Source organism: Pteropus alecto, unplaced genomic scaffold, assembly GCF_000325575.1.
Source record: "Pteropus alecto unplaced genomic scaffold, ASM32557v1 scaffold43, whole genome shotgun sequence".
Classification (NCBI taxonomy): Eukaryota; Metazoa; Chordata; class Mammalia; order Chiroptera; family Pteropodidae; genus Pteropus; species Pteropus alecto.
Genome location: NW_006435764.1, coordinates 8740715 through 8752806, shown reverse-complemented (window position 1 = coordinate 8752806; position 12092 = coordinate 8740715). Strand labels below are relative to the sequence as shown.

Genomic DNA, 12092 nt, shown 5'->3' with positions numbered 1-12092 from the left:
AATGTTCATATGAACAGTTATTGAGCTAATGTAGGCACGGGGTCATGCATGGTAGGACAGGCCCTGTACAGGAAAGGGATGTGGAACAACATTAACCAACATCCTTAGGGAGAGAAAATAAGACTCTGACGGAGGGCTGAGCAGTACAGGTGTAGCATGAAAGTACAATACCTGCAGATGTGTGGGAATGCGCCACAGGTGAAGCAGAGGTATAGGGGGAAGGAAGGAGAGAGCTGGCAGGAGGGAGAGTGAGGTGAATACACTTAGGGTTGCAAAGAAGGTACTACGTGAAGGTCCTATGTTTTGTTCAAAAGGACAGGTCACCCCTTGGACAATGGAGCAAACGTCTTAAGTTCCCGCAAAGTCTGGTCCCTAGGAGTTTCATATCATTAAGTCAAACCCTGGGTCCTAACTGAGTTCTCTGCCTCTTCCAGTGTCCTCAGCATGATGCTGTCCCAGCCCAAGGCCAAGGAAGAAGCCTTTGACTGTTCCACTCCAAAGGGCACCATTATCCCCCAAAGGGAGAAACAGGGGCACGTCTACCCCAAAGAGGATAAACCGCAGGATGAGCTGCAAAAAGAAGCCACAGTGCTTGGAGTAAGTCCCCTCATTGTAAGGAAGACACTAGGGAAATATTGCAAATGTGTCTTGACTACGGATCCGCAATGGATCTGGGAGATTCTTTTTTTTTTTTTTTTCCTGTCTGACTCCAGGCTAATTGGAACATGAAAGGGCACTTTGTGGGAAGACTATACGCTCCTCAGACCTTACCGTAAACTAAAACCACTAGATCTTTTCTACCTGAAATCTACACAATAAAGTCTTTTATAATTAGAGATTTTGGATTTAACCAAATAACGTTACTCAATATTATTAAATTAGATTATTTTATTTTGAGCTCATTTCTTAAACATTTGGGATGAGACGATCTGGACTAATCTCCCTATATGTTTTCTCCCTATTGACCTGAGTAATGGTAAGACACCGACGTGTCCTAGGTCACCATCCTTCGGATCCAGGACTTTAATTCTCATGGGGTCCTGAATATCCCTGTCTAAGACCCAACTCCTACTCACCCCAGCTCTGGAAACCTGCTCAGTTTCGCCCTGTGGAATTCAGAGTCAGTTAACATCATAATCTTCTTTATCCTCCCATTTTTTTTTTTTCCTCAAAGGCCCTTCTGGCTCCCGAAGGCACTGCTTGCATCGTAACCCTCCCTTCTAGGCATAGAAGTGAAGGCAGTACTTTCTTTGCTTCTCAAGAACACTTTTAGCTCAGTCTTTTCCTTTCAACTCCCAAAACTACTTTAGAATCTCATGTCATCTTACTAGGTAATTCACTCCCACTTTTTAAACACACACACACGCACACACATCCCTTCTAATTTATGACCATAACCTCAAATGTACTGTAAAAGCTGCCTAAAATGTACATGATATTTCTTTCTTTCTTTTTTTTTTTTTTAACGCCTAAAGCACCTGGTCTTCCCAGGTGGTCTCCCATCCAAATATTAACCGGGCCTGACCCGGCTCAGCTTCCGAGATCAGACGAGATCGGGCACGTTCAGGGTGGCATGGCCGTAGACAACATGATATTTCTTCATTCATTCACTTTCCTGCTATCCCAGAAAACTATTTCATACATACTTTGCCCTCAAAATGCCTCTAATGCTTTTTCCTTCTCCATGTATTACCTTGCTTCCTATACCACTGAGAAACGGAGGCAATCTAGACAGGGTTCCACAAGCCGCTACACACCTACGATTATCCACATCTGTGCCCACATAGCCCTCTCTCCTCTCCAGCCACTAAGAAGAAAATGCCCATCTAATCAATGATCGCCCTTGCTTTGCGCAGTAAATCCCATCCCTTACTACTTGTTCCAGTAATTCTCTACATTCTCTTTGCAAAAATTTGAATCGTCAACGTGAGCACAGAATCTTACTGCATCTTGAAAACAAAAAAAGTAAAATCAAATACTTTTAATTTCACGCACCCCCCCAGGTAGTGCCCGTTCGTTACTTGGCTTCCCAGTAACACTCCTGTAAAGGGTAGGAAGTCTCCAATTACTCCTGAATGATATTCTCTCTTGAATCATAGCCAACGGCATTTGTTCTCCCCTTTGCTCCACATGACTGACCCCATTTTCAAGTCTCTGTTGATAACTTTCTTAAATTAATGAAAGGGGTTGATGCAGTCAACCACTCTCTCTTACTTGAAACATTTTTTTTTTTTCACCTGGCTTCTCGGACATCACATTCTTCTGGTTTTCCATCTTCCTCCTTGGCTGCTCTTTTTATGCTCCTTTACAGTTTCTATGTTTTTCTCTGTTCCTAAATTTGGAGTGCTCCAAATTTAGTCCTTGATTCCATGCTCTTTCTGTATCTGCTGCCATGGTGACCTCATCCAGTAACATGACTTTAAATATTATCTCCACTTACGACTTGAAAAAAAAAGAGACTATATCCTTTGCCTGGATCTCTCCTCCAAACTTAAGAGTCATATATCCAACAGCCTATGTATACCTCCACTTGGATATCTACTAGACATCTCTCCTTTAACCTGCCTGAGACTGAAAATCCTGATCTTCCTCCCCAAACCCACTCCTCAGAGAATATTTCCCATCTTGGATCAATGTCAATTCCATCATTTCAGATGCTCAAGCCAAAACCCTTGGAGGCAACCTTCATTCCTCTTTCATAATCCATATCAAGCTGTCAGCAAATCCGACAGGTTTAATCTTCATAGCACATCTAGAATCCAACTTGTTCTCACTACCTCTACTATTGACATTTTCCTTCAACTCAAGATCATCTCACATGTGAATCATTGCAATACTCTCCTTATTGATCTCCCTGCTGTTCGCTTATAACCTATTATTAACAGAACATGTAGAATCATCTTTTAAAAATATAAATTAGATCATGTAATCCCTTTGCTCAAAATTATCCAATTGGCTTTTTTACTCAGAAAGAAAGGCGGAAGAAATTGCCCACGAAGCACTCCATAGCTTGCATTATGCACACAGTACTTCTCATTTCCTAGTACTTTGCTCTTGACGCATATCATTTTCCAAGAAAGTTGTCTGTAAAGGACATAGTACATGTCCAGTGGCAAGGGTTCTCATTTGCTTTATTCCCCTGATGCCTGGTATATAATAGATACCCAATAAATTAATTATACGAGTGGCTGAATTCTCTTGACTTTAAGTTATTGCTCCTACGTCTGCATCATCTTTCAATTACATATGCATTAAACGGCTGAGTCAGAATGTGGGCTCTAGATCGAGTGAACAGGACTCAAATCCTGATTCTTCCACTTGACCGTTGGTGTAGGTTTGTATAAGTTATTCTGTAACTTTGTAACTCCCAGTGCCTCATTTTTCTCATCCATAAATAAGGCGACATAAATAGCCAGAATGTAGAAAGTGTTCAACAAATGTAGACTATCATCATCATCACTGGTATCGTAAAAATAGTAACTATTATTAAAATCCAATGATGAATAAAATAAGATGAATTAACACACTAAAGACTTCTTGCTCTATTTTATTTCTATTGAAATTGAGCCCTTTATTACACTCCCTTGGTAAGTTTGCTTCCTATATACATCTAACTAGATTGTTGTCCAAAAAAATGTTCTCCATTTACTTCTAGAACCATAAAAAATTTGTCAGCTTTTTCAAAATAAAGTTAAAATGCTCAGAGGATCACTCCCTGGTTTGCTAGTTTAATATCCTATCAGAAAACAAAAGGTGTTAATTATACACAAATTTCTCTTAAAGAATGCCCATTGACTCCTTGTTAACACTTTTTTCCTTTTTAATATGACAAATTATAACATTTTAATACTCTTTATAATTCACACTTTTAGCTGTTTAAAGTGTATTCTAGAAGTTTCACTCTTGTCTCTTGTAGGTTATCCAGATCCTGTGTGGCCTGATGATTTCAAGCTTGGGGGCCATTGTGGTTTTTGCTCCTTACTCTTCCCACTTCAAGCCAGCAGTTTCCACCATTTTAATGTCTGGGTACCCATTTGTAGGAGCTCTGTGTGTGAGTAGAGTGGGGTCTCTAAAGGGGAATGTGCTTTATAAATGCCAAGAGGGTGCTAAGCCATGGAATAACTCAGTCCCAAGAGGTGGGGAGGCGGGAAAAGGAGGCTAAGGCTTCTGAAGTTCCCTCTGTTATCATCCCACATCATGTCTCTCCAGTTAGGAAGATCAGAGACAAACAGACCTGCCTTCCTGTGTGAGCATCCCAGGGAGTCAATGGTTAGGGCAGGAGGTAAAAGGGTAACAAAATGGGCATACAGTACAGCATTTCTTACCTGGTCTTAAAGCATACCTCTGGAAAAGTGGAAGATTTGTCATATCCTTCCTTGGGCCAATGGATTCCCTCCAGTTTAAGAATAATCCACCTGTCAGGTAGGGAGTAAAAAGGGACATTTTTAGAATAAAATGAGCACCACTGGTAGATGGCACACGTTGGCAGAGAATTAAATTAGCAACGGCAAAATTCCTGAGAACACACTCTTGCTGTGTGTTCAGAGGCAATCCTGAGCATTTGGCAGACTTCTTTGCTGCCTTCCATCTAATGGCTCATGAAGAAGGGCCCACTGAATTCCTTTCTTTAGACACCAGCCAGGGCCTAGTCATGCATCCCACAAAAGGCCACTTCTTTTCTATGTAGTATCCTGTACAAAGGAGAAAAAGGCGCACATTCTGGGTCTCTGTGTGGATACAGGCCTTGTGTGGACACAAACTGTGCAGTGATGCAAGTGGCCCGGCTCTTGCCCCTGAAACTTAGTTTGGCCTTGACTCTTCTGTCTACTCAGTGGTTATGGCTCCCATATTCCCTTAGGAAAGCCGGAATCAGCTCATGCTGGGCCCTCTTTGTCTGTGACTGCCCAACCCCGAAGACACAGCTTAACCAATGTTTCGGCTTCTCAGAACGCCCTCCTTCCACAAGCTGGACCCTTAACACTGCTAGGACCCAAAACTGACTTCTAGGGCTTTATGATGAAAGGCTCTTCACGTCTAACCCTGTACTTACCACTTTCCTCAACTCCCAGCCTAACTCAGGCCACTTAGATCAATGGCTTGAAGTCCATGTGTTTCTGTGCCTTGTGCCATCAGAGCCGCTCTCCTAAGTGCTTCTGCGGGCCGCCCTCCTCTCTCTATCCCTTCACGTCGTTGGCCTTTTCCAACCTCCTTTCTTTCAACCTTGTAATTTATAACACTCTCCTTTCTCCGTGTTTAACTACTCTCCAGGCCTCCTCAGCTCACAGTGGTTTTCACGAACATAAATCCAGTCCCTTGTGCATCTGCCTATTCTTCTAAGTCAATGTAAACTCCCTGAAGGCAGAAGTCAGGCCTACCAGTGTGGACCCGGGCCGTTCCTACAGTGTTATCTTCCTAAAAGGTTCACATTATTGACTGAGTGATCGATGCATTTCTACGAGACAAATGGACTGATCGTTTTTTTCTCTTTTCTGAGCAGTTTGCCATTTCCGGATACCTCTCAGTTATCTCGGGGAAAAAATCACCTAAGCCCTTTGTAAGTATAAGAACCATGACTCTCAGCTGGTTGGAATAAAAGGAGCCTCAGAGTTAATTCTTCCAGATCAAAATCTCCATTTGACAATTTAGGAAAATCAGGCTCAGGGCAGGTGAGGGAGCCCAAGTTCTCCCCACTGGCCGAACCAGAGTAAAGCCCAAATTCCTTGCCTTCTAGACCACCACTCTTCCCCCTACAAAATGGTGCTCCTGGATCTTATTCCAGGCTTGAAGGAAGTTTACTTCAGTTGCTTAAACAGTGGAAGAAATTGAAATATACAAGGACTCTTTCAGACTTATCTTGGCTCTGCATAGGGTAGTCGAGCCTCTTGGCTAGAGACTAGAGATCCCTTTTCTATAAAAAACCTGCCTCGTAATGAGTTAATTTCTCTAAATGGCAGGATCAGAGGCGGAGGTGTGTAGGCTTAGATCCTGTGGCTATCTCCTCCACCCACTCGAGAAGGAGGAATTATCAGACTGCAGCCGCTTTACTGACAGAGGTCAGGAACCCGGGGTGGGGGTGTGTGTGTGTTGCGGGGGTGGAAGCAGCTGAGGTCTTTGGTCTTCTCCATAGCTGCCTTTCCCTCTACCCTGCTACACACCCACGGAGACGACTTAGTGAAAAACCACATCCTGACTCAGAAGATCCAAGGTCTGGTTAGCCACGGATGAGGGCACATAAGATGTTGTACGAGGCTGGCATACGCCCCTGATGCTTAAAGCTAGAGCTGAACCCCAGAACTGGTGGGCAGAGTTTTGAGGCGTTCATAGCATTGAATGAAGTCAGAATTCTGGACTTGGAATTACGAAACCTATACTTCTGTCCCAGCTCTGTCACTGACCCATCTGTGTGCCCATTCCTTTCTTCTCTGGGTTTCAGTTTTCTTCCTGACAGACTGAAGGTTAACATGTGGATCTCAGAGGTGGCTTCCCATGTGTCCTGAATACACTAAAAAGGAGATCTATACTTGGGGTGACCTGACGCAATGTGGGCTCCACATGTGGGTCGCAGGACAGTATGTGAGCTCATTGCCCACGTGACATCTCTGGGCAAAGGTGCTTCCCGTTCACTCTGTTCTTGCTTCAGGGGCTCAGCACTTGAGGCCATGTAGCTCCCAGGCCGAGGGAGAAGAAGGCAAGGCAACCATCCTCCCCAACACACAGCATCCTACAGCGATGCTCAAACAGAAAAGGCCATGTGCTGGGAACCTGGCCCAGAGCCTGGCACAGCAGTGTCCTTGCAGAAGAATCATACCCTGTGAGAGCCCTTTTCCCAAAAATGTAGAATATGACCCGAGAGGGAGTGTGGTGAACGGAGTTCTCATAGGTCTATCTACAGTAGGTATTCCAACTCCTCCAGCTTGCTTCTGTCTTTTCTCTGAAGCTGCTGCTTTATGGAAGGGGACGCCAAAGACTGGTCTTCCCAGGAGGGGCTAAAGGCCATATTCTAGAAGCCCTTAAAGCAAGAGAATGATTCTAAGGCTGTCGAGGAAGTTGAAGGAGCTTTTGACAGTGGCCTGAGCACTTCCACCTCTGTCCTGGGTACTGCGGAGAGCCAAGGAGCCAACGAGCCAACACCCCTGCCCCTAAGCAGGAAATATTCATAGATTCTCTCATTTAAGAAGCATTTTCTAATTATATCAGGTGATGAACTAGATAGTGAGGAGGGACACAGACATGAATGGATCACCGTCTGTGCCCCCCAGGAGTTTAGAGATTATAGGGGAAACAGACCTGGGAAAAACTGCTGCCAAGCAATGGAGGGAGAGATGACCGAATCACACGTTGCTTCTGTGATGAGATCCCCAAACAGAATCTCTCTTCCAGGCCACGAGCAGCCTTATCTCAAATGCAGTGAGTTCTGCGGCCGCCGGAGCAAGCCTCTTCCTCCTCGCTCACGGCCTGGTAGCCCTGAGGACTGCCTCTCAACTGTGTGACTCAGAAAAGGAGCATCTATCTTCACTGCCTTATTCGGAGTACTATCATTCAGTATATGACGTCACGGACTGTCTCCAGGCTGGCGTCAGTCTAACGGTAAGTACTTTCAGATTGACTACCCTGTCATGTGGAATCTCGGTCTCCCCTTTGCATCATCTTGCTTATTCAGGGGTCCCTCCTAGCCCCGTTGATCTGAATGCCTGGAGGGGGACAGCGTCAAAAATATAATAAATTATGGTTGAAAGAGGCCTGTCAGCAGACTGCACGGTATGGGGGACGCTTTGTGCAAAGTCAAAAAGGGAAATCAGGAGGGATACGGCAGGACATCCAGGTAGTAGTCTTTCTTAAATAACACAAATTCCATTCTCAACAGGTTTAACCCTCAAAGTGTCCCCTTTGTTGAGCAGGCTTTTATTTTCCCTTGGCACAGGCAAAAATATCCCTCTTTATTTGAATTTCATTTGATTTCAGATTAATGTAACCTACATTAACTTAGGTACAAAACTTGAACCGGAAGCTCAAGCATAATTATTGTACTTTGATCCAACGGGGCTGGCAGGGAGTGAGAGGGAGATGGGAGATGGTCCACCAACAGATTCGACTCCTGGCAGAAACGCTAATATCTCTGAGCAGCATTTTCTTGCCTCTTTTTCCCCCAACGTGATGGTCACCACCTGTTGTTGAAGGTGACGATCTTGGCTTAGTAAATCCTCTGTATATAGGCTTGTGGTTTTAAAACCATAAACTCTGGCCCTTTAAGGAGAAAGATTTCTTCCTTTGTGACTTTTAGTAGGGGCCGAAGAGATAAGAGCAACATCTCGTATTCTTTCATATCTACGTGTCTCATGAATCTCAGAGACTGTGCACAAGTTTATGGACTCACAGCCTTTTGTGGGTCTGCTCATGTGACCCAGAGGTTGTCAGAAGCAACCCGTTTGACCAGGAGCTTGAGGACACGGCAGAGCATAGAGATCCATCTGGTTAGAAACCAGCAGGAGGAAGCCCAGGGGATCGCATAACCCTGGTGCAGGGTAGACATCAGGCAAAGCGGTGAAGGTGGGAGAAGCATCCTTCCCACTGGGATAGCTGGGGCTTAATTAATGAAAAGTAACCTCAATACATCAAACTACCTCCCAATCTCAGATAACTGGTGCCAAAGAGAACTTCCTATAACGCCAGAAGAATATTGTACCATGGCAGACTAAGCGGACTCCAAACGTTTACCTTTTCTTATTAATACAAAGATAACATGGGCAAAAGTAACGAATTAAGAAATATTAAGAATATATATCCAAGGTTGGAAGAAGGAAGAAAGGGAGTGTGGAGGAAGAAAGAAATCAAGGAAGGAAAACATCTTAGGTTTCAGAAGCTAAGAAAAAATTTAAAGCCAGGTAACCAAACAGGAGCTGGGACTGGGAAACCAGGGAAGCTGGACAGGAACACACTGTGTTCGAGGCTGGGATCGTGGTGTTTTAATGCCTATGACAGGATTTGAGGTTCTGCAGGAAGTAGGGAGCTCACGCTGAGTGCCCTGCACAAACATTAAAAGCCGAGACTCAATATTTATACTATTTATGAAAATAAGACAGGATGAATTCTGCCCAACATCTCAAGAAGCTTCCAGAAAGTCTACCATAAAGGGTTCTAGGATCATCTCACCAAGCCTTATGCAGGTCAGGTATCCAAATTCCAAAATTACATATAAAATAGAGGAACTACAAATAAAAGGATTGACTTAAAAAAAACTATTCCTGGATCTGTGACACTCCTAAGGTTCTATCAGACTCAGACCTAGAACTACCATCTAGGGAGATATCCATAAACCCAATTCATGAGTTTCCTACATATCAAAGAATCCCCCCAATACCATCCACATGCTAAAATTATCTAAGAATAAAAATATTTTGAAAAACACAAGAAAAAATAGGGAACTGCAGCAAAAGGAGCAAACATGAAAGTCAGTTGCCCAAGAATTAGAGATTATATAATAAGTTTGAAAAAGCTATAGTGCAAATATATTTTAAGTGATTAAAAACATGAAAAAAGAAATTGGAACCAAAATGAAGGAACATGGCAGTAAGAAAAGAACAAGCGGATCTGAAAAAGAACTGAATAGTATGATTAGAAATGAAAATAATAACCTTGGACATTAAAAATTGAGCATACCACTTAAATACCAGATTCAACATATATCCAAAGAAATCAAGAGTGAAATGAAAATGTAGGCCTGATATAGTCACACAGAACACAACATGTAAGATAAAAATTTGGAAAATATGAAGAGTCACAACATGGAGGATACAGTGATGAGAAAAGGTTCAACGCACATCTAATCGGAGTACCATTGGGATGGCATGGGAGAGAGGGAGCATGCCCAGAGGAAAAAAAGCGGAAAATATCTCAGAATTTAAAAAAGATATGGGATTTCAGACTAAAGGAATGCACCGAGACCATTGCAGGATAAATAAAAACAAATCCACACCTAGCAACACCATGATAATAAAAAGCACCGAAGGGGTGGGGGGAAGACAATAATAAAAGCCACTAGACATGAATGAAGGATTGCTGTTACGTCAGAATGTGGGTTGCCTAGGTTCTGAGGTGAAATCCTTACTGCTTATGCCCCGTCTCCTGGTAAGAGATCCAAGAGATACAGCAGAAAAGGGAATTAAATGATTATCTCTGTCTCTTATACTCCCCACTGCTAGAGCCTTTATTCTCCAGTCTCCTCTCAGTCAGGCATGAGGGCTAGCCTATGCCACCAACTGTCCCCGTCCTAATTCGCAGGGTGTGCTGGTGGTGATGCTTGCTTTCACCGTGCTGGAGCTCTTACTGGCTGTGTACGCTTCGGTCTTTTGGTGGAAACAAGTCTATCCCAACACCTCTGGGGTGAGTACTCTGACACGGCACCTAATACGTGCTGGGTCCTGAAATTTCAGCTACGATGATCCAGGTCTAAAAAGTGGAGTCGATTATCGGTCATGAGATACATGTGGAGGGCAGCTTTAAAAAAAAAAAAAAGTTATTTAAGTACAGTTGGTATACGATATTATATTAGTCACATTAGTTTCAGGTGTAATACATATAGTCGACATTTTTATACCTTAACAATGTGATCACCCATCCCACCGATTCTATAATTGTGTCGTTGCGTAAACTTATCACAATATCACTGACCACTGAGAAACAGTTCAATTAATGGTGCCGAGTGGGCAGCAAACCAGTTAGAGGACTGCTTAATATGCAGCCGTTTAGATGGCTTCAGGAATCACCCGACCCAGCCCCTTACAAAAGAACCGAGACTTGGATAAAATCACATGGAGAATGAATGATAGACTAATGGGCCGAGAATGAGAACGTGCATGTCCTCATTCTTGTCACGAACAGAGAGTCTCTCTAGAGAGTCCTCACAGCCCAGTTCCCTTGCTGATGTGATGAGATTTTCCTGGGACATCTGTGTTCTGTTTATGTTTTCCTGTATTCTTGCCAACTTCCTCTTAGATCTTGAGATTGCAATTTTAAAATACATTTTTTTTCTCCTAAAAGGGAAATTTTTAAAGAGACTTAATAAATTATGATTCAATTATGATCTTATTTAAAAAAATGGTATCATAATTAGCAGATCAGAGAATGGCATTTGTTTGAACTAATACTGAGGCAATTATATGTTACAGTAAAGTTGGAAGAGCAAATAGGGCACAACATTTTGAGGGAAATGCATTGTAAATGTGTATCCAAAAAGCTTCCAAAATCAGAGTTAAGAAACTTTTAACAAATTGTATCTTTTCTAGAGTGTGTTTTCCTTGCTGAAGTCACAAGATCATATCCAACATGTCAAAAAGAGTTCTTCAAGGTCATGGATATGAGTAACTCTTGGCCTCAGAGGAAGACGGAGGAGAAACTCAGTGCTCATGGCAAAGTGTGATTAAACTTTCTTAAAATTTCAGCTACTTTAAACACTGAAAGAAACTTCAAAAAAAAAAATAGCTTTTGTTTTGTACTTGGGTCAGTCTGAGTAATTTTATTGCTCTTGAAAATAATTTCCAAAAAGCCTGGGTTAGTAAAATTTTTATTAGCTAGTCTTCCAAAATGGTTATTAAACTTTATAAATTTCTTTGGGTATGCTGAACAGAAAGGATCCATCGATCCATAAATAAGAAGAGAAAATGTGCCCTCTTGCACAAGTGTGAATCGTCCAAGTTGTGCGACTTGCAGGCCCTGTTTCTGTCTTATTTTCACACACATATTGCTTAAATATTAGATATTAGGATTGCAAGAACATTTTAATCAAAACTACTTTAAAAATGGATGGCTCCATTTTTGTCAATTGAATGAATTAAATTTGTCAATTAAATTTGTCTCAATGTTCTGTCTCATTTAATGACTTTATTCTTAAACATCTGGATTAAAAGATTATAATTAACCACAATGCTTTCTCCCATCTAAGTGCTAGATCAAATAAGAAATTAGACATATGGAAATATCATCTTTACTACTGTATTGGAGTAAACAACGTGACCTACGCAATAAAGAAGTTCCTAATACTGCCCATTGTCTAAGTCTTGGGTCTTCGGTCTTGTCCCAGAGGAGAATGTGAGACA

General features: G+C 42.4%; 1 protein-coding gene and 1 pseudogene across 1 annotated transcript in view; one reads left to right on the top strand and one right to left on the bottom strand.

Moving 5' to 3' along the window:
- MS4A7 (membrane spanning 4-domains A7) overlaps positions 1 to 11546 on the top strand; it is a 15629-nt gene extending 4083 nt beyond the window's left edge. Inside the window, exons 2-7 of the mRNA XM_006911247.2 lie at positions 435 to 597; positions 3917 to 4051; positions 5498 to 5554; positions 7381 to 7587; positions 10279 to 10380; positions 11283 to 11546. Of these exons, the coding sequence (XP_006911309.1) occupies positions 445 to 597; positions 3917 to 4051; positions 5498 to 5554; positions 7381 to 7587; positions 10279 to 10380; positions 11283 to 11357 (729 nt within the window). The 5' untranslated portion in view covers positions 435 to 444 and the 3' untranslated portion in view covers positions 11358 to 11546. The remainder of the gene's footprint in view (positions 1 to 434; positions 598 to 3916; positions 4052 to 5497; positions 5555 to 7380; positions 7588 to 10278; positions 10381 to 11282) is intronic.
- On the bottom strand, positions 1467 to 1585 carry LOC112479241 (annotated as a pseudogene).
- Positions 11547 to 12092: the final 546 nt, after the last annotated feature.